This window comes from Ascaphus truei, chromosome 3, assembly GCF_040206685.1.
Source record: "Ascaphus truei isolate aAscTru1 chromosome 3, aAscTru1.hap1, whole genome shotgun sequence".
NCBI lineage: Eukaryota > Metazoa > Chordata > Amphibia > Anura > Ascaphidae > Ascaphus > Ascaphus truei.
In genome coordinates, this window is record NC_134485.1 from 362,488,153 (window position 1) to 362,514,431 (window position 26,279).

The window sequence follows — 26,279 nt, forward strand, 5'->3', positions numbered from 1 at the left end:
TTTTCAAAACTTGGCCCCTGAAAAGCGGGACTTAGAAAATGTCTTGAGTTGAAATCCTTCAAAAGACAGGGGGGCCCAATGCTACATCCAATTGAAAAAACATATATGGTAATAAGTATACAGTTTAAATACTTCAATAATAATAATGACTTGGTCCTGATTGGCTGCAAGGTTTCTTACAGGTTTTAAAGTCCGATTCACATACCCCTACAGCCAATCGGCGCATGGGAATTTCCCTGCCAGCCTATCACTGATTTGCCGGTATTCTGATGCCGGGTGGGTACCTTTTTCCAATTCTGCTAAGGGGCATGTGCCAACCTGGCATCTCTGCCTCCTAGTATATTGAGCCCCCCGCTATCCCAGGCTCCACAAAGGCTGGGGTTGGGCAAATATTTCCCAGATAGCCCTTTGTTAGACCAGAACGTGGGTACTCAAGGATAACTGCAGTACTCCTCCTCCTGTTCTAACACCGTGGCATCCCTGAGGCTTTCAACTCCGGGACCTGAGCAGACTCAGTGGCTCCAAGCTTGGTAGCCATCTGGTCTCTCTGAACCCCGGACTTGGAAATCCCACTGTTCATATACAGTGCTTCAAACATACCTGTATTAAATGTACACTTTAATAAAATATGCTTTCCCCCTGTATCTTGTGCTAAAAATGTCTAAGTCCCCTTTCTGGTGTCAGGGATGGAATAAGATGGCATACTTTCTAATCTAATTAGCCTCATCCCTGCCACACTATAGAAACCTAACTTTAGACTTTACACACACAAAGACCCCGCAGCTTTATCACATAGCTGGAGCACCCCCTGAACCCCTATATTAGTTTCAGAGTGACTGGGCATGAACTGGGCATCCCCCCTTATGCTAGGGACCCTGGTGCCATTCTGGGGATACCATGATCCCCTATGCCCTGTTTTTACCTTTCAAGTCTGTGCTGAAGCAGGGAACCCTGGCAGTGGGTCGCAAGAACGTTTCAAGGGTAGGATTTTGCCCGGAGCACTTGCCTGATTCTTGGGTACATCTTTGGGGTAACTCGGGGACCCCGCTACATAGCCACAACCTGACAAGACTTTCTCCGCAAAACCCACTCTGAAACTCCCAGCCCTGCAATCTGTTTGCTAGCACTCCTGGAAAGGCAAAAACACTAAAATACTGTATTGTCACATGATTTACACACAGTCACAGTAATGCATATACGACAGTTGGGTTCTAGAGCTGACACTAGGACCTTAAAACATGGCTCAGGTGTAACCAAGTGGGCTTAACCTTTATTATTGAGCCTGGTTACCCCCTCACCGTCACACCTTGTACTATAGGTATTTTCACATTTGCTTTTTGTTTATTTTTGTTATTTTAAATGAAGGATGGGAATATGAATACAGGTAATGGGGATCAAATAGATTTGAAATGTGACCAATGCCAATTAAATTTGGAATTTATTTTTAGTTACCTGGATTAAAACATAATACATTTCTGTTCTAAATAATTCTCTAGTTACTGTACCTCCTGAGCTTTCCATTACTTTTTTTTCCTTCCGACACCACTGGTTTCTTGTACAGTGCCTTAACTGCCACCTTAGCTCCTGGTCAGCTATGTGATAATGTCATGGTATTGCATTTACATGAGTATATTGTAATTAGTATAATTTGGAATCATAGAATTGTCTGTTTTTGTTTAGTGTTCTTAAGTTTGCACAAATTATATTGTGTTACTAATATATATTGATATTGTAAAGCATTGTGTACATGTTTAGATGTGCTAGTCTATTAATATCTTAAGTTTTTATAAAGGCTAATGTGTCTAATAGTTTGTAAACAGATGCCTCCAATAACAAAGCTGAATACTTGTGTATAAGGCTGGGAGGAGAAACCAGGGAACACCTGCTTAGACCGAGAGTACTATAGGAGGAGATCTGGGAGAGCATTTCAGGCACAGAGAAATTTGGGTTACAAAGGACTCCACTCTCACCTGTCTCCACACCATGGATCCCGGTGTCTCTGATATGTTGGTGAGGTTGTCGCATGACTGAAACAAGAACTCCTGTTTGATGGTCCTGCCCCATATTCCATATTGTTAAGGAAAAGTTAGTCTTCCTGAACTACTGATTTGTCTGAGACCCAAACACTGCTAGACCTCTTTAATACACAATCCAATCCTTTGCATCGGCAAACCTCCTGAATTCCTTATACACTGTGGTAGCCTCACTAAATACACTATTACAAGAACTTGGTAAATGGTGTTTCTCCATTGTCTTCTCTCGGGTAATAAACAATACTATGGCCATATGCATCATGAAAAGCGATCGCCACTATTGAAATATTGTGATGTATGGTACCCCCACTTCTTTTGTATTTTGCAAACAGCAGATCTTTTTAGCGAGACCTCCTAATCGGGACTACTGTAGTTGCATGGTACTGGTGTGTTTTTCATAAGATTGTAGGAAACTTTATCTTGCGACTAGACATTAAGTATAAATATATTTTCTTCCACATTTAGAATCTTTTGGCTGGCAGTAGAACCTTCCTCCACCCGTAGTGCAGGGAAATGGAAGAGGACTCTTCTGTTTTTACGGGTTAAGGGATGCCACATTCACATGACCACTCGAATTGTTCACGTGATTGCCGTTTGCTGGAGGGGCCGTTGCATTCTGGTGCCACGACCTCTTCGGCATGAAAAGGGATAAAGGAGGAAACGGCCAAAGTATTGAAAGGACTTACACAGGAGGTGGTTTTGAGACTTGGGTAAATAGCTCTAGAAGTGGTGTGTTCGGAAAGAGCCACCAGATTCTTTATTGAACTTTGGAACCATAAGCAAGTTTCTGGAGGCGGATATAATGCGGTACGGTAAGTGCTGTGTTCAGAAAGTATTTTAAGGTAAGACCGGAACGATTTACATTGCTCATGCTTTTGAGTCCAGATACAGTCTAGTCCAATTAATATATTGCAATTGTGGGTGATGTCGTTGCATAATAAGAAAACACATTAAGTTGTAAAGAATGTTGGGTTTGAAGTGAATTTAGGGTGCTAGCCCCAGACCCCCATATTTAAAGCTAGTACCTGAGGCAAGATTTTGTGTGTAATATATCTATCCAATTTTTTTTTTCTAGGGGCTTCCTGGCTCAGCTGGGGATTAGCAAAAGGAGCAGAGTATACAGAAAAAGCCATTCATAAAGGTGCTTTGAAATTAAGAGAGCACATTCAACCTGAAGACAGGCCCATGGAGGTCAGTCCCACAGTGGCCAGAGGACTTCAAGTAGCAAAGCAAGCGACTGGTGGAGCTGTTAAAGTTAGCCAGTTCTTAGGTAAAATAGTTGGAACTTGAGTCTGACTTCCTGGACATTTTTAATTCCTAATATTATACCTGCATTGTCAAATGTTTTGGTGATCATAATAATCATCTTTTCAAATAGCTTTTACTTTATGCATGTTGGTTTTATATTAATCGTCCTGCAGTGTTTAACTTTCGATACATGGAATACATTTCTACCTAAACACATTGTGTTCATTCCATTTAAAATTGGCCTAAGTGACTTAGTCATTTACAAAGTAACTACTTTTTAAGATTGAAATGGGTTACAAAAAAAATTATATAGCAAGACACAAAACAAGGATCAACACTTTGTCTTGGTACATAGTGTGGAGTACCATCCTTTTGGGCCCGAGTCACATTTCAACAGGGCTGTTAATGGTATTTTACATGATCATCTAAATCATCAAGTATTTACAGTCCACCCAATGGTTTAGTCCAACATTGCTTAATATTAACATCTCTTAATATTGTTGCAATTCCTCTTTAGCACTAGAGATTTCGTTCCCTTCATCCATGCATTGGTTGCAACCAAACAAGTCCTTTTAGTGGGTTAGATCTTTGCAATGCATAACAAGGTTCTGGATATTTATTTGACCTACATGGATGTTTCACTTCAATGCCATACTACGCGCACTTTGTCACTTATAGGAGCAGTTATCCCAGCATATTTATTTTTATTTATTTTTTTAAGGTACATCACACAATAGGATTTCCGTTATCACTTCTGAATTTTTTTGCTCACTTGTTTTAAAATATAAAGAAAAAATTAAACGTGTGTTATTCCTAAAGTACTAGCCAAAAACGTAATTTAATATGGCTACTAAACCCCTCTTTAGTATGTTATTAGTAGACCATGCGATTCTTTGTAGTCTGCATGGAACAGCCTGTTGCAGTAGATAAAGTGAGAATAGGTGGCACAAGTTGCCATGTGAACACTACTGAAGGCATTGGGCCTTTTTAAAAGAAAATCAAACACTGCTTTGGGAAATCTCATTTAAATGGCATCGCAGTACTTTGGCAAAATACATCATATTGGGGAAACTGTACTTTTAGCAGATTTCAAATGTACATTAAAAAAAGTGATCTAGTTTGTCCCCTTCCACTTTCACCTAGTCGATGGTGTGTGTTCCATTGCAAGCTGTGTTGGAAAGGAGCTAGGACCACATGTCAAGACGTACGGGAGCAAACTTCTGCCAGAGTCTTTGAAAAAGGACAAGGAGGGTAAATCCCCTCTGGATGGAGCCATGGTGGTAGCAGCCAGTAGCATTCAAGGTAATCAAAGTATATTGACTTATTATGTCTCCTTTGTGCTGATTCCGTATCTTGGCATGAACAATGGGATGTGCTCCATCTTTCAGGATTTGCAACGGTCTGGCTGGGCTTGGAGTATGCCGCAAAGAACATCACTAAAAGTGTTGCATCAGAGACTGTGCACACCGTCAAGCACAAGTATGCTTTTTTTTTTATTTATTTAATCTTACGGAGTGCTTTGAATTAAACAGTTCAAAATTCTAAATTGAATCAGAATACCCGTTTTTAAGATATGAGCTGCTGTTTTTTGCAAGACTTTACAAAAATGCTGGTTTCCTTCACAAGCAAAGCAATCATTGCTGCTCCGAAAGCCTTGAATATACAGTATGCCTAGTATTTGTTAAAGGTTAGGTTAAAAAAAAGCGTGCAACGTTTGCCTAATAGTAATAATTATCGTTCAGAGCTCTGCAAGGCAGAGTTAGAGTTTTAAATTTGGTTCTAGAGGATATGGGAAACTAGTGTAGGAATTTGCATAGGGCAGCAGTGAGTAAGGTCATTTGAGTCTGACAGCAGGATTTTGGATGGTTTGAAGTTGGGACTGGCAAACGAGGGTGATGTCAACTAGTATGGTGAAGCAATGGCGCTCAACAGTGCTGTGGATATATGGAAAGGAAGGGAGTACACACTGGGTATTAATGCATTCAAATTGTGTCAGTACTCAGCCTAAAAGGGGGCTCTAAGGTTGCCCTGAAGGTTGGGGTAGGTTGCCCAGAGACACCCTCCCCTACCTCATTGGGCTAGCCCTAGGTGGTCTCACGGTACTCAGAGCCTCCAGAGTCTCCCTTCCAACGCGTGCTGCTGTGTAGGATAAGAAGTCCTGCTCTTTGCCTTGATCGCTGTGCGCTGCACACTCTCTACTATTGATGTCAACTAGTAGAAGGTTGCAATAGTCAAGACGGGACAGGATAAGCAAGTGAATTTATATTTTACTTGCGACCTGAGAAATGGGCATATCCTAGCGATATTTAGGTGGCAACAGCAGGACTTGGTGAGAGGTTGAATGTGAGGAATGAAAGCGTATCGGAGTTTGATACTCCTGTAAATATTTGTATATATTTATATTAACTCAGAGGAAGGCAAGAAACAAACAATTCAACAAACATATAACCACATTTCCTTATACGTATCTACTGTATTTGCCATCGCAGTCTCAAAGAATAGTAAATTCTATTACTACTGCCATTCTCCTGCCCATGCCTCCAATGTATGCGGTATTTGATACAGTATTGTTTGCTAGACATAATATAACTAAGTGTTATATTTCTCATAACATGTAGATCTCACCTGTACTAGATATAGACTCTGAAATGTTGATTTGTCGCAAAATTGTTTTTGTTTCTACAAAGTCTTGTCGGGCCAACGTTACTTTCTTTTTGAAGCATTTCGATACCATGTGCCATCTTCAAACTACCATAAAGTACAAATTTAAATTACTGCATTTTTGCACTTGTATTGCCCTCTGATATAAAACCTAATGTAATTAATACAGATTGTCTTATTGGCAAGGAAAACAGCAAACTAATGTGTAGACTCCCCAGCAATCTTGCAATGATGAAGAAGCCATAAAGCATTTCTAAAGACACCCAAGTTGTGGACATTTTAAGAAACCCCATATATCTTACAGCAAAATTTCACCACAACACAAAATATTCACAAAGTCAGTAATCAAAATGAAACCTATTCTTTCCAAGCGGAGGAGTTCATTTCTTGGTGTCAAGCCCAGTGTTGCATACTAGTTTACTGTTTGTTTTTTTTGGCAACGCCTACTGTACATGTTGTGCCACAGCAAACCAGGAAGACCCCAAGAGGCAGTTTTTTTAAAATCTGAAACCGGTCACTGTGTACTTTTATAATCCTTTATATCCCATGTGTTTAACAGGAAAATGGAGAGGACTGATGTAGGGTTCACCTTGGTGCTTTGTTTTTCTTCCAGATATAGGGGATCCCCAAAGGAAGAGCCTTCAGATGAGAAACATTAAGTGAATACCAGTTATGAATTAATGTTATGCAGTTAATTGTTGTCTTGATCATTCACTCCAGTCTTTGGAAAGGTGCAACGTAAGCACTTAATACACAATCTATCATATATACCTAATATCGTTGAGATTTGTGTAATGTAAAGAAGGCAAAAGGGTTTAAAACCTGGAGGTGGGCTATTCATTAAACTATGATGGTGCCAACTGGGACATGATCATTGGGATAGTCCAGTTGAAGCCATTGGGGTTTTGTGTGATTGCCCCAATTGACACTATTGCAGCTGAATGAGTAACCCTGCAAGAGCCATATTAAGTGGTGCTAAGCAAGCAAAACCATACAAGGAAATTGGACCAGAGGTCATCTTGTAGCGTAGTAAGCATGGTGGTGTTGAATGCATTGCAGACCTTTCCATGAACAAACATGTACAGTATTTCTGAACATTCACTAATCTTAATTTCACATTTACTGAAAATATCCATGGTGGAGTGAATTCATCTTCATTTTATCTATTTAAAAATTATTCAGAATGGGGAAAATTGGAAAAACAATTGAGTATCTGACAAACGAAACTGTTTGGAGTGATTCCTGTTAACAATAGTGAAATCGCAAGCTAAACATCATATTGTAGACTACATATTTAATAAACTAGGTTGAACTTGATGGATGTACAGTGTCTCTTTTCAATCTCTTACTACGTAACTAAATACATGTGATGCAAAAATAACAAAATAGGCTTTATTTATTAAATATGTTTGCAAAGATTTGCTTGTAATTTATGATTAAAAGAATAGAGGGCCTCTTGTACCCAAAATAAATTAAATTCTTCATGTATCTGCTTAGCTTTACATTTTCTATTGCCAAGTGGTTTTGAACCTGTAATATAATGAAGCATCAGTTAAGTAATAAACACCTCAGATTATATGAACTTTTTTTTTTGTATTATAAACTAAATTGGCTCAGTAATTTTCATTACTATTATATCCTTATATACATTGTACAAAGGCAAGTCAAAAACAGTGCATTGAGTGCAAATGGAACATACAATAGTGTACAATGAAAATACAAACAAAACATATTACAGCACATGCCTAAGCTATGCCTGCATCAGCATTAGGCCTAAAGTAAGGGAAAGGCCAGTATAGTTAGCATGTGCTTGGCTTCTTCTACATACCTGTATCATGAAGAATTGTAACAGATTAGACCTTTTTATGTCCCATATCCACACCTAGTTAAATTGCTGGCCCCCGTGTTGGGGAAAAGGTTTATATTTACTAAAGGAATGGGTAGTGATGGTTAAGATGCTGGTTAATACTGCCTTTCCTAAGCATCACAAATCAGATTTACAATTGTATTACAGTTTCAAAGTCTTAAATACAATTGATTTGAATATTACTTCGACTTATGTGTCCTTGAATTGTACCAATCCGCTTAGGGCAAACTGGCAATTTTAATTAGAATGGTGTGCTTAATTGCAGGCAACGATCTTGGCATATTTGATTGTGGGGAAGTTTCATTGAGATGGGATTTGTACTAATTTAAAACCACGGCCAAAATTCTGACATAACAAAAACTCAGTGGAAATTAAATTTGAAAAGGCTTACAACCGTAACATATATTTTTTAATTTTTTCGTCTTGTAGGTATGGGAAAGATGCTGGCCATGCTACAGACAATGCCGTTAATTCTGCCATCAATGTTGGTGTAACAGCGTTTAACATTGACCACATTGGTATCAAGGCGATGGTAAAGAAAACGGCAAAGGAGGCTAGCAGTGCGATCCTGGATGAATACAAGCTAACAGAGAAGCAAGACAAAAAGGAGGAACCACGCTGAACTACCAACAGTTACTTTTTGATTGCCTTAAACTAAAGTGTGAATCTAAAACCTCTTCCTGGACAACACCAGGAATAATGCTCGCTTGCTAATACACGACAAGCTTGTGTTTGTCAGAGGAATGAAATTACTAGCGAGTGGAGTTGCATTCTGGTATCTCAACCCTGCGATTGAAACTGTAGTCAAGCTTTGTATATTTGACTATAGTTTCTTCTTTAGTGTGTGGTTTAAGAAAGGATTAGAGATGTCTGCAACATATTTAAGGGTATTCCACCATAAATAACAATGTGCATAACGGTTTTCTTTTTATTACTAGTGATAAAACCTTACCATACATTAAGTATACATGTGAAATTGCTTTTGACAAGAACTTTTCTGCCAAATGCAGTTCTGCTGTATCTCACTAACCACTTTAAATACTGTATGTAGTCCCTTGCCAACCAAAAATCACTTGTAATACTGTATGTAATGCACTATGGGTAGAATAATCTTTGAATTGGTTAAAAAAAAAAAAAAATATTCTCGTAGGGTTTCATTGGAAGCATAGCCACCTACAACATGGTTAGCCAACCATTGTTTCCAAGATCTAATAGAATGTTCTATGCTTTTAGTGATGTCAAAGTGGGTGCTGTATCTGGCAAGAGTAATGAAGCCTTGCTAAAAGCCCAACGAATAACAATCCGATACTTCCAAAATGCTACTGCAAAAGAAAGCTATTTAGAATATGAGGTACAAAGATCTGGTAACCGTTAAAGTATTGAAAAATCTGTTAGATTTTCTACTTAAAAGATCAATAATTGTACCTATCTATCCCATTTAATAATGCATCCTGATGGTGACCAATATTAAGCTTTATGTGCTTGGTTGAGTTATTATACCCTCACCTGAGCTAGTTTGTGAGCGGTACTCTGATTATATCAAATATTAACAGCACAGGTGTGGAAATTCCTATTTAACTATGATATTCAATGCTCTTGCCAGTTAGAAATGTAATTACAAAATATATTAACCAGGACGTACATATTGATATTTTATTACGCACTGAGGTGTCTAAAGGTAAAAAAAAATATTTTTGTATAAATTATTTTGATGGTTAGAATCCATTAAAACACTTGTCTACAGAAAATGAATATAGGATGGAGAATTATACTTTTATTTTTTATCTACATACTCTAGACAAGCTTTCAGGCTCCATATTTATTTATCCTTTATAGATCTCTAGACAAAGGCACCACACGGCTCTGAAAGTTTGCCACATACACACCACTTCAGAATCATCTCTATTTGTTAGAGGTAACTTACACAAAACCACCCAGTGCAACTTTGTGAAAATATTTATTCATACAGGGGGCAATTATTTATATTCATAACCTAAAGCAGCATTCTTTTTAATCTGAATTGGAGGTTCCTCCAGGGCAGAATTGTGCTGTTCTGAGATCCAGGAACCAGCATAATTTTCTTTTTGTCTTTGCATATAGACTGATAAAGTTGGCTGCCAGGGTCATACAATAGGAAGTCACAATGTAATGCCGATGACATTGCAGCTTCCTGCTGAGTGAGGCTGACCCAGTGGCCTTACTGAGTTTCCAAAACGGAAAAAAATAGAGGCTGCAGTTTTTTTTTTTTTTTTTTATAACTTTGATTTAATTAGGTGATACATTACATACATAGTAACACAATCCATGGGCTACCGCGTATACACCAAATCCTGATTACAAATACAACAAACATGACAGACAGGACTAACAGGAGGATGTGACTTCAAGGTATCGGGTGAGGGGGGGGGGGGGGGCGGCGGCGACCGTGTCGATGGATGGAAGCAGCTCTCCTTTCCCGCTTTCCCGGCGGCCTCTTATTTTTGGGGAACTGTAATTACATGTCTCAACTACTAAGGGTGTCCCTTTCTCTCTCAACTTCCGTGTACCTCTCGTTCCTACTGTCGCTATGTGGTGGTGGTTCCATTTGGTTACCGGAGAACGTATTTCTAGCTATCATTGCAAAATTGTGGTAGCGTCCACCCCCGGGATATCTGTCTGGGCCAGCCAAGGCGACCAGACTTTTAGAAAATTTGGACCGGAGTCGTTAACCAAACTTGTCAACTGTTCTATCCGGCAAACAAGCCAAATTCTGTTCCTGATTTTGGGTATAATTGGTATTTCCGTTTGCTTCCACAGTGCTGCGATCTCGCATCTGGTGGCGATTGCTAAATGTGTTATCAATTTATGAGTTGCGTTAGATAGCCCCCGGATCCGCTTGCCCAGCAGGAACAGCCATGGGTCCAGGGGGATCTCCACGCCGATCATCCGTTACAACCACTCTCTAATTTCCACCCAAATCGGGGCCACCTTCGTGCAAAACCACAGCATGTGACGCAAGTCAGCCCTTTCCCCGCACTGCTTGGGACAGAGCGGTGAATAGCCTCTGACAAATTTAGACAATTTGGTTGGTGTATAGTACCAGTGCATCAGGACTTTGTATGCGTTCTCCTTTAACGTGGTACAGATAGAGCTTTTGGCTGCTGCCTGCAGGATCCTGTCCCAGTCTTCATCTTCTAATGTCTCCCTAAAGTCCGCTTCCCACTGTCTCATATAGCTAAGTCTGGGTTCGTCCCCTGTCTCGGGGCAGATCACTTCCCTGTACATTCTAGAAGTTATTCCCCTCGTGTCCGTTCCTCTAGAACACAGCTGCTCGAAATTTGTTCTGGTGGGCTGAATTGGGGTTTTATTATAAAATGCCCTGATCTGGAGGTATCTAAAGAATTCTGCGTTAGGCATATTTTTTTCCTCTTTGATATGATCAAAAGTTTTGACATAGTTTCTACCCTCCAGATCTTTTAGTCGTAAATAGCCTGACTGAATCCACTTTGAGAAATGAGAACTATTCAGGCCTGGAGCAAAGTTTGGGTTACCCCATATAGGAGTCATCAAGGAGTTTAGTGTTGTGAGAGAACATCTGAATTTGGTTGCCTCTCATACCCTCAAGGAGCTTGATATGGCCTGCAGCGGTGTCCTAATCCTAGACCAGCTTTTTTTGGGTAACCAAATTAGATTCTGCAGCTCTATTGGTGCGCAGCATTCTTTTTCCAATTCCACCCATCTCCGAAGGTCTGGATCTGCGTGCCACTGTATAATTTGGCTCAGTTGGGCTGCTTCGTAATAGGCGAACAAGCAAGGCACTCCCAACCCTCCTCTCGAGGTCGGCCTCCTCAAGATGTCTTTTTTTTATCCTTGGGCCCTTTTTATTCCAGATAAACTTCGTTATCCTAGACTGCAGCGAGAGGATATCCTCTTTCAGCAGGGGGACCGGGAGGGCCTGGAAAAGGTATAACACCTTTGGAAGGAGATTCATTTTCACACTGTGAATTCTTCCAATACAAGAGATGCCATACTCCGCCCATCTCCTGAGATCCTCTCTGTCTTGAACAACCTGGGATAATTTGCCTTATATAATGCTTTGTAATCCTTTGTTATATACACCCCTAGGTATTTGATCATGGAGGGTTGCCACTTAGTTTAGTCCAATTAGTTTTTCTACTGGTTTTGGTAAATTTATGTTGAGGACTTGGCTTGATTAATTTTGAACCCCGAAATTTGATTAAATTTCCCCAGGATTGCAAAAACATTGGGCAGGGAGGTAAGAGGATTGGATAATGTCAGGATCACATCATCCGCATACAGCGCCACTTTGTGTGTCTGCTCTTTTAATGATATTCCCGATACATCCGGGCATATTCTTACATGCGCCGCCAAGGGTTCAATACCCATGGCTAACAGCAACGGGGACAGCGGGCAACCCTGTCTCGTGCTACTGCAGATTTGAAATTGTTCAGATGGGAAGCCCTGATGTCGCACCCTTGCCGTCGGCCCCCCGTACAGTGCCATAATGGCTCCCAAGAGGCGTCCTTCAAAGCCAAACACTTTTAGCGTCTCAGATAGGGTCAATCGATCCTATCAAAGGCTTTTTCCGCATCCAGACTTAGTACCATCGACGGAATATTTTGTTTTTGGGCCAAATCAATCAGATCTATTATTCGTCTGGTATTGTCTGCTGCTTGCCTTTCTCCAATGAACCCAACCTGATCTGGATGAATTAATCTGGGGAGGACATTACCTACTCTGTTAGCTATAAGCTTGGAGAAATTTTTTATGTCGGTAATGATCAGAGAGATGGGCCGGTAGCTCTTACAGTCTGCCGGGTCCTTTCCAGGTTTGTGGATCAGGGAGATAGACGCCTGAAGCATCTGTGCAGGGACTGAGGCCCCTAACAAGACCGAATTGAAAAGTTTTAACAGATACGGGGCCAGTATTTTCAGATATTTTTTGTAATATAGGTTCGAGAAGCCATCTGGGCCTGGTGCCTTGGCTGGCTTGAGGGACTTTACAACTTCCGTTAACTCTTCTAAAGAAAAGTCTTTTTGTAACGCCTCTCCTTCCGCCCTGCTCAATGTCGACAGTTTCGCCCTTTTTAAGAATTCCCACAGATTGTCCCTTGTTTTTTGATTTTGTATGACCTTACCTCCATCGTAGAGCATTTCATAGTAGGACTTGAATTCCTCTACAATCCGCTTAGGATTCGAGGTAAGTTCACCCCCCCTGCATGCGAATAGATTGAATATGGTAGTTTGGTGCTTTGTTTCTAAGGTTGTTGGGTAGGAGGGTGTCCGGCTTGTTCGCCTTCTCGAAAACCTGCGTTTAGTCCAGCTCAGCTCCTTTTCAGCTTGGGCGAATAATCGTATGTTTAGCTGATGTTTGGTATCTAATATTTCTTTCAGGGTAGTATCCTGTTTGAGGGTTTTATGGAGCGCAGTGAGGGATGCCAATTTCTCCTGCAGCTCCTTAATCTGGCGCTCTTGCTCTCTTTTGCGTCTAGCACCTAGACACATCAGAGTTCCCCTGAGGGTAGCCTTAGGGGCCTCCCACAACGTGGAGAGTGACGACACACTACCCTCGTTCTACGTGAAAAACTTGTCTAGTGAATTTAAAGTGCACCGCAGCTCTATTTGTGCGTGGTCTGACCATGAAATATCGTGTATCCCCGTATGGGAGACCACTGGGACCAGTCTATTGGATACAAGGAAGTAATCTATCCGTCATTAACCTTTTGGTGTTGCTCTCTCCATATATCCACTAGCTGGCAGTCCCGTAGTCCTTGGGTAATGTTTAGTATGTCCTGTCTGAGGGGAAGGTTAGATACTGTACACCTGTCTAAGTCTGGGTTTAAAGTCCTGTTTAGGTCCCCGGCTACTATCGTGTTTCCCTTTGCTTCACTATGTAACTTCCGGGGAAAAAAGGGAAAAGAACTCTGATGCCAGTTCACACGGTGCGTATATTGATGCCAACGTGAGTGGCTGACCTTGTATGGACCCCACGAGGATAAGGAATCTTCCTTCTTTGTCTGACAGCTTCTTATCTACCTGGAACGCGATTCTATTATGTATTGCTATAGCTACCCCTCTCTTATTCTCTTTAGCTGATGCCAGGTATACTGTTTTAAAGTCCTTATCTAGAAATTTAGGGAAACTGACTGTGGAGAAGTGGGTCTCCTGGAGAAAAAAAATGTCTACATTATGTCGTTTCTAATCTTTAAGGGCCAACTTACATTTAGCTGGGCTATTGAAGCCTTTGACATTGTGTGATATGCAACTGATCTCTCTACTCATCTTGCTTTATTCGTGCACTCTCTCTACCGGTGTGTTCTAAGGTTGCACTGCCCTTCCCAGGCGGTACTCTGTTCCCGACTCCATCTTCATCTTCTCCAACACCTTCCTCGATCTCCTGGGGTGGGGTGGGGTGTGACGGGGCGTGACATAAAAGGAAAGACCAAAAGGGAAAACAAAAGGGAAAACAAAACATAAATACATATACATGCATAACCATAATAACTTGTCGTCGGCTACAGGGCCTCCCCGCCCTGCAGCCAAGTCCAGCGCCTTTGGGGTGAGGGCTCTCGTGGCGGTGGTTCCTCTCTGTTGCCTCCCTCCCTACCCACGACCCTCATTTATCCCCCAAAGGAATTTACCGGGGTCCAGGGGGTCCCTCCACCCAGGGCCCCGTCGGAGACTCATGCCAACTCCGGAGTATGTGTCTCCTCCACCTCGTTTCCGCGCTCTATCTGCACCCTTATAACTTCTTAGACTTAACTTTTTTGACGCCTCAACTTGCCTCTACTATCTCTCGAGCAGCTTGCTGCCTCCTGCCACCTGCTACCATATTGAAGCCGTCCCTCAGAGCTTCTTCTGTTTCTTCTAGTGTGTTGCCTCCATTCCCTGCTTCCTTCCGCTCCCCTCCCCTCTCCTCTTGCCTCCCCGGTCATCCTTGACTTAATTTCAGCTCCACCTCTGCCCCTTAGGTTCTCCTCCGCTCTATTACAGCCGCTTCTTGCTGTGCGCAACCGTTGTCCTCTCCCGGATTCCTACCCCCCTGGACTTGCTCCTCTTTAGCCAGGACCCTCCATCTAGTACTCATCCCGACGCTTACCTCTAATCATTCTCGTCTCTTCTCTAGCACCTCTCCTCCTCCTTTCCTCCCCTTCCTCCCCTCCTGTCCTTCTTCCCTTCCTCCCCTCCTGTCCTTCCTCCTTTCCTCCCATCCTGCCCTTCCTCCCATAACCCCAGTTGGCTCCGTGTCCGGCAAACATTTTGCCGCTTGCTGGGGTCCTTCTTTTCTCCTACGTCGCCCTCTGACGTAGCTCCGTGAGCCAGCGGCTGAGTCTGCCCCATCCAAGATGGCGCCCCTCTGCTCGTCGTCTGGTTATGACGACGTCCGGCGGCCGCCATTTTGGATCTGCTTCTGCCGCGAGGAGGCTGGAGCACGCACTCTCCTCCCGCATTTTCTTCTCTTTCGAGTTATGCGTCTCATGCTGGTTCCAGTGGGGCGCCATCTCGTCCTCCATTTTCCCTCAGCATTCAAAATGAAGAGCAAAGGTAAGTTCTTTCCTCTTTTCGCACAGGGACTTCAGCCGAACCCGCAGGTCTGTTAAAATTCTCCGAGGCTTTACTGAGGGCTGCACATCCACTTTTTCCATCTACAGGGGCTTTGCAGGTTACGTTACTTACTGCTCCATCATGTCCATAGACACACCAGGCGAGGCAACTTTTTAAACGGAAAAACTTTTATTAACTGTATGAACCGCCATTACGGCTAGGTCAGTCTCTCACTTATTGCCTCCTTTAGCTTTGGCTGAGCCCGCGCCTCCACTCCACTCGGGCTTCAATGCCTCTTCAGCCTCTGCCTCCCTTGCTGGGGCTCCCTTCAGGCCCAGTTTGGCCAAAAACGCCGGCCCCTCTGCTGGGTCTCTCATTGTGATGGGCCTCCCGTTCCACGCTACCATCAGACCAAACGGGAAGGTCCACCTGTACCTTATGTTCTGGTCCCGTAGGAACTTTGTAACAGGGAGAAGGTTCCGGCGCCTGGCTAGAATGGCGGGAGACAGATCTTGAAAAATCAGCATTTTGCTGCTTTCGAACTCCACCGCTGGTAGGGCCCTTGTTTGGCGTAATACTGCCTCCCTGGTGGATATAGTAGTGCAGCCGGATGATAATGTCCCGGGGCTGCTCGGTCTGCATCGGCCGGGAGCGGAGGGCTCTATGGCAACGGTCCATGGCCAGAGCCTCCTTATTACAGTCAGGGAGCAAGGACTCCAGCCATCTTGCCACGAACTCTTCACAGTCTCCCACCTCCTCAGAGACCCCCCCTTATCCGTATGTTGTTTCGTCTTTCGCGGTTCTCCGCGTCCTCCTGGCGTTCCTTTTATCTATCTGCCGCTGTAATTCCCCCGACCTCTTCTGTTTTCTTTAGCACCTTTTATTGTTTGGTCTACTTTATGCTCCAGGTCGTCTGTTCGTGTCCCCAGCTTACTGACCTCCCTCTTTACTTCTTTTATTTCGGCCTGTAAGAGGGACTTCAAATCATTATAAAGTCTCTCAAAGTCGCATCTCCGCACAGGCAATAGGGCTTGATTCCTGGCCCCCTCCTCCTGCTCCGTGTCAGGATTTGAAGCCGGCGCCGTTTCTTCAGCTGCGCTGCCTGATCCTGCACCGCCGAAGTAACTTCTGACATCCGCCAGTTTTTGTTTCTTTTGGCTAGCCGTTTTTTTCGGGGCCATCCCTGCGGGTTTGTCCAGTGCTTTCTAGCTGTTTTAGGCAACTTTTTTCTTTGTTTTTGGGTGCTTTTTACACTATATTCTGTGAGCGCGGCACGGAGCTATCTAATCGGACATCCATACCCGTGGCCGTCGCGCATGCGCCTCCTAGAGGCTGCAGTTTAATGAATACCACCACCAGTTTAGATTTTAAAATATTTCTATTGTTGGTAATTCCTCTGGGAATAGCATCCCGGGATGGGTGAACAATATAGCTTAAATCTCCCATGGTACGGGAGCCAATGACGTTGCGGATTCCTATTGGCCTGCGTGACGTGGGGAATTTAAACCTCCATTATGGACTGTCCGTACTTGCAGAGGTGGAATCGTGTTTTTTTTTTTAACATTGAATGCTGCTTAGAAATTGATACTTGTGGAGGCGTTTTTGATTCTGCATTAAGGTCGAAGGTATCAGTCTGTTTCTGTATGTCCCAACTGCCATTTTCTTAGCACCAAAAATCCAGGCGTGAAGTGGTAATCTGGTAATGTTCTGCATCAAATGCAGCAAACGTGCTCAATAATGTGTCAAGCAGAAGATTAATGCTGTATTTAAACCTTCGCCTCCCCTTGTTTCCCTTTACACAGGCCACATTGAGTATTTTTGCTATTCGAGTACAGTTTGAGCAAGTTTTCTTACTATTGTAACTTTTTTTTAATAAGTCACTGAGTTACAAAACAGATGGATGGTATATAGCAGAGGTCTCAAAACTCAGTCCTCACGAGCCGCCAACGGGCTGTTTTTTTTTTTTTTATGGCTATTACTGTTTCAGCACAGGAGGCTCAGTGCTGAAACAGGGATATCCATAAAAGCCAGCCTGCTGGTGGCCCTTGAAGACTGAGTTTGGAGAACCCTGCTATATAGACTAAAATACACCCTGCTGGATGGTATATAGAGACGCCGATTTAATTATGAAGAACTTAAGCATTCCATAATTTTTCAAGAAGTGTAAAATTAAGACTACCAAATTCACAGGAACCAATTTGAATACTTAATGTAAAACCCACTAGATACACATGCCTCATATTGAGCAATAGTTGCACAGCTGTGTGAATTATAATGTGACCCTTCATGAAAGTTGGAAACACCTCCTGCAATTTTTCTTGAACTATGTGAGAATTATATTCAATTAGTTGTTCCTTTTTATTTAATGAGATTGACTGAAACATTTCTGGATAGCATCTACAGTACTTTAATTTGCGGTTGTAATAAAAATGTATTTGAAAGTGTGTGCCACTTTTTTTTGGTAGATAACACAATACTTTAAACAAAGCATTTTTATTAAAGAAAAAAACAAATATTCTAGTTAAAATATTAGTTCTGTACACCTATATAAAACTTATCTTAAAAGCCTTAAACCAGTGAAGAGTTTACCTCTGCACAGTTAGATGCTTGGTCTGTTTGCTTTCTTTTGAAGATACTGTATCACAGTAAGTGAAATATGAGCAAGAGAAACATGGCTATTGTGACTCAAGACACGTATTGGGCAAACTAATCTAGTAAGAGAGCTATTTATGCATAATGCTCATATCCTAAAGTTATACCTGTGACCATTTTACTGCAGATGAAAGCCAAAATGCCTGATTTTAAACATTCTTTAGAAGTAGCAGGCAGCCTTTCAAGGATTTATATCCCATTCCCCAGTGTAGAGAACTACAGTGTGAATTTGTTCAGGTACAATTTCAGTCTGGTAGTTTTTCAACAAAGTGTACAGTTTGAAATGCAATTACTCATACAGATTAGTGTTATTAGGAAGATTGATAATTTAACTGGAAAATTACACTTTGGAAGTTTGTTAGAAGAGACACTTGTATTCTGTCTTCAACAACTAGGTGGCAATAGATGAACTCATGTTAATCTTTTTGAATATCATCAATTAATGGCAACAGCTATTGAATACTAGTCCTCTTGTGAATGACTTGTTTCCTTCAGAAACAACTAAAGCTCTTATGATCAGTCTCATTTTAGATGTGCTAGTGTCTAAATGGTGTTAAAAGTCCCCCCCCATCCTTTAATTTTTTTTTTTTTTTTTTTTGCCTAGCCTTACAGAGCTCAATATGTGAGAATTCTATAACAATCCTAAGATGATGCAATGCTTAGCCCGGACTTACTGGTATACGTGGTACAGGCATACCCCGCATTAACGTACGCAATGGGTCCAGAGCATGTATGTAAAGTGAAAATGTACTTAAAGTGAAGTACTACTCCCCCCCACACTTATCGATGCATGTACTGTACTGCAATTGTCATATGTGCATAACAGATGTAAATAACGCATTTGTAACAGGCTCTATAGTCTCCCCGCTTGCGCACAGCTTCGGTACGGGTCGGGAGCTGGTTTTGCTGTTCAGGACGTGCTGACAGGCGCATGTGCGAGCTGCCGTTTGCCCACTGGCCGATATGTCCTTAAACATATGCCTGTACTGTTACTGTGCACATTAAAATTCTTCAAGCTCACATACATCCGTTTAAGGCCACAATTATGCTTCCCTCTAGTCCTCTGTGATGACTCGAGACACACAGGAAAGAGAAATGTTATTTACTTGTACCGCCAAGGATGCTTTAAGCAAAGTAATTCACTGAGAACAATTCCTTTTCGTCTCTCCTATGCCAGTACAAATGAGAGAACATACCCAAGCGGTCCCCTAATCTAGATGGGAGAAAGACTACCATCCTTGGAAAAAAAACAAAACAATAATCCATCTCAGAACCGGAGAGCTCTTGCCAGCGGCAGAGGCGCAAAGCTCAGCCAACATGCATAGCTCACTAGCAAGGTGAAGACCCAAAAGGTCACTGAAATAAGTAGCCTAAAAATGACTCCTGCAACAGAAGAATGCCACACCTAAGGTGAGAATAGTTTGAGCAAAGGCAAGATAAAGTACATAACATATTACCTGCAGAACCTAAAAGCGACCAAATATGTACTCTTCCATATGAATACGGTCCCCCAATGTGCTTGATTGATGGAAATGTGCCTACTCGGCCTCACGTGTGGTCCAAGTAACTGAAATAAATCCAATTGTCCAATTTGTGATCGTCCATTACACCCGGTGCTCAAGCTGAATACCTCAACTGCAAGGTGCATAACTTTACACAATGTCAAAGTTTGTCAAAAATTAGTACCACAGGTAAGCCTACCCCTGATTGCTTCCCAACGGCCAAATGTCTATCAGGGGACTTCAGGCAAATCTCCTTTTCCAGCCTGCCCCCTCCCCGCAGCAACTGCCAGGATAGTGAGGTAGCAGCTGGTGGTTGGAAAGCTGCAGAGAGCCGCAAGTAAGAGCGGAAAGAGCTGCATGCGGCTCCGAAGCTGCAGGTTGCCTACCCCTGGCCTATACCAACATTTACCAAAAAAATAACTAATCCTGTAGGACAGAAATAACTGCTGTGCAGAGGAGCACTGAGTTTTATAGGCCTTAGTTAAATGTTTTGCCTTACCCCTAACTTGGTAGCACTTACAGCCTCCTTGGAACAAGATTAGGAGGCGACAAAGAAAGATTTACCTGGATGATGATCCTAGAAGCAAGCTTAATACCTTCAAGAAGAAACCTCACCAATGTATACCTAATTGTGATGCTTTTCTTACCTACATTTTGTATGGATATCAATTGTTGTATTTTCCTCTTAACAATGCATTGTTGTTTATATAATCTTCAGTAAGATTAATATTTTTTTTGGAATGGCGTAATTATAAGCATTACTGAGCATAGCGTTGTGCTTCTGTAATAATAAACACTTCAGTTAGAAAAACTTGTATTGAGAAAAATAAATGTGGGGGGTGTCTCAATATGGATTTCAATTGAATGTTTAAGCTGATAATTATACAATCTGCTACTAAGGAGCATAAAGTGGGAGGACAGAATTATACCCCTTTCAACAAGCATTGACCATTCTATTAATACAGAACTAGCTTTATGAACTGTTTTAAATGTGTCTCCGAATATTACTATTACATTAACCATGGATATATTCCACTGCAATCAAGCGATGGATAAATAAACCTTAGGCTGGACCAATACATTGCATTTTGCATTATTTCAATAGCTCTGTACATTAAGTGTGCAATTTCTACAAAAACAATGCAAACATTGAGTTGCATAAATGACAAACAGTGAGAGGTGCTATTTGATTAGTGTGAAGCACTCTTCTACCGCACAACTGGCAAAGTGTTTTAGCAAAAATCTTTGAGTATTTGTTGTACTGTGATGATAAAAACAGCATTGTCACCAAAATAGTCACCTTTTCTTCCCACCATGCCACAGGGGGGCAGGGAGCAGGAAGGCAGTCCGGTCACAGGAAGGAAGTCCCGCCCACCCAGCCCTTTGTGTGATAAACATGACAGTTTAATTATATTGTGTATGCTGTATTTTTTCCCCCCCTTTTCAAAATGTAGATAAAAGACTTTGATGTTGACATACCTGAGGTGGGCATTTTTAAGGCATGTGTTGCCTTCGTAACGGCGGCTGTTGGGAGAAGGGGGGGAGGGGTGAGTGCACAGTAACCTTGCCAGCGGGGGCTCAATGGTGCAGATAACCACTAAAGCCTTCGGGTGGGTAGCAAGTGGGCAGGGCTCATTTGTGCGTGATTCCGAGCCCAGCATCGCTCAACGGGCGCCCAGCTTGGTGGGTCTTGCGGGTCATGGTTGGGGTGCCAATGGCCATTACCCGGGGGGAAAGCACGATGGCAGGGGTAGCACTCACCAAGGTTTATTATTATTTGTGTAAATAAAGCCGTGGCCCCTTGAACCTTCAGACCTTTGTTGTGTGTTTTTTTGTGTGTTAGGGGGTGACGGGGCGGGATCAGAGGTGGAGCTTCCTCGCAGGCTCCGAGGTCATGCCATTTCCAAGTCTGCCACCTGGTAAGTTAAGAGCCACTGGATAACTGCAGGCCATTTTTATAGTGCTCCTACCTAGTGGTCCCAGAGTGAATAACTAGGAGTAGACATGCTACTTAAAGTGTTTTTCTTTCAGTAAGACAATTTACCTAAAAATATGTACAGTAGGTGGTACGGATATGTTCTCCTTCAAGCAGTAGAAAGATGAGTACTTTATTATATGCAACCTAAATTAATGCTTCCCCATACTATGCTCAGGAATCTTCTTCCACATCATGTTGAGGATAATTTAAATGACACATGTCCAAGCGGCAGGAGTTTAACTAAGAAACTGGGAAATTCACTATCCTTTACATTTTGAATATTTCATTTACATGGGATATAGTACAAAAAGAACTTTAACAGGGTTCTTTTATTTGTTGGAATGTTGTTTCTTCACAGGTGCATTTTGCTGAAGCTGGGTTTCACAGCGGCAACACGCTCAAGTCTCGACTGAACCTGTAAAGACAATACCACCAAATAAGAGCAACACAAACCATGTGATCTTTTAAAGCTGGAAAACAAAGCTAATAACAGAATTATTCATAGTGTTCCAGGCTATTGTGCACAACAGGGTTAAAAATTATATGTTTTTGCATGCCAGGTTTAACTAACCACATAAGAACTTTGTAGTACAAAGGCAGGCTACATCCCTTTCAAAATATAGCCTTAGATTAGTGAAATGTACCGGTACAATGTAGGAGTTACACAAAAAGACATAACATAATAATTTCATTGTTTTCTCCTGGTGTCAAAAATGTAGCTATTCTTCAACTTTATATTACCATATCTTACATTAAAAATCCTGCGGACCCTCCAGCACTAGCAATCATATGACTGCTTTCCTGAGGCGCACTGAATGTAAACGCTGCCTACAAAATGAGCAAAAGGCCATGAAATACAGCGTATGTCGTAAAGCCACTGAAGGGGTTAATATTCTTGATATGCCTTAATAATGAATTAAAGCATCAACCCCCTCCTCTACCCATTTTAATAACTTTTTTTTACAGTATTTAAACAGGAGTCCTCGAGAGCTGAACCGCATTACGTTTGGCTCCGGGGACCCTCCTAAGTTCCAGAGATCTTGATTGGCTGCTGGAGTTCTAGGTCCCTGTCAAAATAGGTCACTAAATCTTATCAGGCGACTTGGCTGCAACATACAGAAAGCCACAACAAATTGTGGGATGATGGTATGGATTTCTGTTCTATGACTGCAGGCACCATTTTTACATTTCCAGGTAGGAACACCAGCAACTACTGTAGATTTGTACGCATGTTTCTCAAGAACAAGGGGCGTGCGCGTATATGTGCGCGCGTGTATACGTGTGCGTGTACGCATGTATACGTGCGTGTGCGCATGTATGTGTGCGTGTGCGCATGTATGTGTGCGTGTGCGCATGTATGTGTGCGTGTATATGTGTGCGTGTGCGCATGTATACGTATGCGCGTGCATATAAATCTATATCATACACACATACATACACACCTAAGCTCCATAGGGCCCTGTGCATGCAAAATGTCTCTGTAAAGTGCTATGTAAAACTAGCAGCGCTATACAAGAACAAGCCATTATTAATTTTAATAACACACAGATTGAATTGTACACATTCACATACACACAAAATTAAATATACATATTGTTTACAGTATGATATATACAGATTTTATTTTAAATGAGTTGTTAATATTTAACATTAACTACACACGTGCAATGGAATAAGGTTTAATTCATTCATTCTGAGCTACTCTCCTTTTCTGCTGCTGCTCTGACAATTCTGTGGGGAAGATCATGTGACCAGGCAATGACAGATACATTTGTGCTCCTGCACGGCTGTGGAGGGGGCAGGACTCACAAAGGGGTGTGCCAGAGCCTGTTACAGAAAAGGAAGGGGTTGTGCCTCTCTAAAGGGTTACTATAGAAACAAAAATGCTTGTTACATTAGAATACATTAAAAATTGCCTTTCAAAGTTGTTTTTTAAAAAAAAGAAAATGCTACAAGTATTTTCTCACAGTACAGAACTGATTTATTAAAAAAAACACACATGCAGGATATTGACTGAACTGCAGCTTTAATGAGAATTTGATGAAAGGTTCCGTTTTATATATCCACTGATTTACTCCACATAATGTAAGTTATAGAGTGCAGTCAATAAGGGATTCTTTCTTTCTTTCCTTAATTCACCTTCGTACTGACATCCAAAGAGCAATCGTCATTAACCCGACTGGCAGTTAACCCAAGATTGTTGTGCAATACCCCCTATTGGAACTTAGGGGGAATTCACGAAGATTTATAAATGTATATTTCAATATTTAAAATATTAATGCGAGCGGTGCAAAGAAAACACCTTGTTCCTGCAAGTCTATTCAGTGATTTTACATGGTAGCAGATGTCTGCAGTGACTTAACGGCTTTCCTTCCCGTGGGGCTAGCACAGCTTTGCAAATAAAGGTAGCACCAGTGTGGTTTAAACTGGAAAGTAGTTACACCAGCGCATCTTACCTGATTGAAATTTGTGTTTAACTTTTTCAGGACTAAATTGTGTTCTCTGATCCGCTTCTGATGTTCAGCCAAAATAGTTGCTTCATTGCTCAGTTTCTCTGTAGAGAGAATTATAGTATTGGTATTTTCTTAACTGGTATGTCTTGTGGTGTGAGGTTTACAGCTGTTTTGTCTTGTGAGGAAAAACACATTTATACTCAGCTGATGACAGAGGTGCCTGCATTGCATTGAAAGGTGCAATACGATATAGGGAGCAGTCAGAGAAAATCTACCCCTCCCAAATCTCAGCTTACCATGTCTACATACCAACTCAAGAATAACCTAAAACTACTTTTAGGTATGACCCGCGAAGGTCCTCCTGCGGACTGAAACGACAGGCAGGTGTGCTTTTTTTAACCTACTGTAAATTACTTTTTATTTGCCATCCTTGTGCTGCGCTGGTATTATAAATCATTTTGTGATCTAAATTGACTATTCCTGATTGCTTTTACCGTCCGCCACGACTGCTTTCTATGAGGCACTCCACCCAGTGTGTGCGGCCAGCTTATTGAAACACACAGAGAACAAAACAGGAGCGCAGCTTTCGTGAGATATGTGCAAAGAGAAAGAAACACAAAATAGTTAAACACAGTATGACATATATGGAAGGATCATTTAACCAGCGTCAAATGAACTCATACACTCCAAATTCTTTTCAGCATTAGGAACCAATGATGGATGGTGATGAGGATGATCTGTGTAAAGGTAAATATTTTTATGGGCACATGGGAGTATTTCATTAGCACAACCATCCCTTTGGTGCGAACCTGCTCCTATGGCAGTGCTACATCGATGTGACAACGTGATTGGTGAAAAATCTGGCGCTAATTAAATACTAGTGATCACTTAAAATACAGTGAATATATAACACACATATAGTGATTCAGAATAATATAGTGCCTAAAAATAGTGCAATAGTGAAAAAAAAGTATAATATAGGTTGTAACCCCCTGCTCAGACCCTCTGGAAGGGACTGTCTTCACTGGTCCCAGATGATCAATATGTATTTTCTCAACCCAGGGGGAGCATGTAGGGAAAGAACAACAAAGAAAAAAAAAAAAACACACTAAGTGCAAACAATTTTGTTCAAGGGTGAGGTATGATGCTTGGCCCCTGTGTGCTCCCTACTCACAGAAAGTTAGTAGGATAAGTGCAGTGGCGGGATATGTGAAGTCTGGTGGGTCTCACTGGACATATACAGGAAGCAGCTAGGACTGGGATGTCAGTTGCAAACGTACATGGAAAGATAAAAACAGACCTCCATGGTGCAGATCAATGGTATAGGGATAAACTTTATATAGTATTAAAATGTGCACTCACAATGTTAAAAATCAATATAAGCGTTATTCACTGTATAAGTGATAAGGAGTGTAAGGGTGGTTGCCGCAGCTCACCGCACCGCCGCCGTCTCGGCGTGAATAACGCTTATATTGATTTTTAACATTGTGAGTGCACATTTTAATACTATATAAAGTTTATCCCTATACCATTGATCTGCACCATGGAGGTCTGTTTTTATCTTTCCATGTACGTTTGCAACTGACATCCCAGTCCTAGCTGCTTCCTGTATATGTCCAGTGAGACCCACCAGACTTCACATATCCCGCCACTGCACTTATCCTACTAACTTTCTGTGAGTAGGGAGCACACAGGGGCCAAGCATCATACCTCACCCTTGAACAAAATTGTTTGCACTTAGTGTGTTTTTTTTTTTTTTTTTTTCTTTGTTGTTCTTTCCCTACATGCTCCCCCTGGGTTGAGAAAATACATAGTGCTACATCGATTACATCTTTATTTGGGAGGGTGACGAGGCTACATTAAAAAAAAAAAAATCTTTTAATGTATTTGAAACGTAATGATTTGAATCTTGACTTTTTGGATTTAAAATAAATAAATAAATAAATAAATATACATACATACATTCACAGAAGACAATGCTGTAAAAAGGAAAACTTTCTTTAAGACTGCTGACAGCAATAACTTTATTTTAAATTCAAGCTGTCACCACAGGAAATGGATTGAGAATGTACCTTATGGTCAATTTAGTCATATAATGTATAAACTGTATGAATAGTATTGTATATAATAGCCAGGCCACTACACTGGAAAGAAAGTTTACGGAAAGGAATTACTCTAATGAAAATATTCAAATGCCAAAAGAAAAGGAAGGCCTTTAAGATAAAAAAATTATCCTACAAGATTCACTAAATAGAACTAAGTATGAAATAAATGTTATGCCATTTATCACACAATTCTATAAAGCTAGCACACGGTGTTAAAATGGCAAATTTTAAACCAG

General features: G+C 41.5%; 1 protein-coding gene across 3 annotated transcripts in view; it reads left to right on the forward strand.

Moving 5' to 3' along the window:
* Positions 1–17,797, forward strand: part of SPART (spartin) — a 53,547-nt gene extending 35,750 nt beyond the window's left edge. Inside the window, exons 5-9 of one of the 3 annotated variants that reach the window (XR_012799997.1) lie at positions 3,109–3,303; positions 4,425–4,583; positions 4,670–4,760; positions 6,556–6,680; positions 8,239–8,381. Coding sequence is in view for 2 of the 3 variants with exons in the window: in XM_075592094.1 (XP_075448209.1) it covers positions 3,109–3,303; positions 4,425–4,583; positions 4,670–4,760; positions 8,239–8,431 (638 nt within the window). In the remaining variant the exon portion in view is untranslated. Of the gene's footprint in view, positions 1–3,108; positions 3,304–4,424; positions 4,584–4,669; positions 4,761–6,555; positions 6,681–8,238 lie in introns of all 3 variants that reach the window. The other 2 variants (XM_075592095.1, XM_075592094.1) reach the window with 2 other exon arrangements.
* Positions 17,798–26,279: the final 8,482 nt, after the last annotated feature.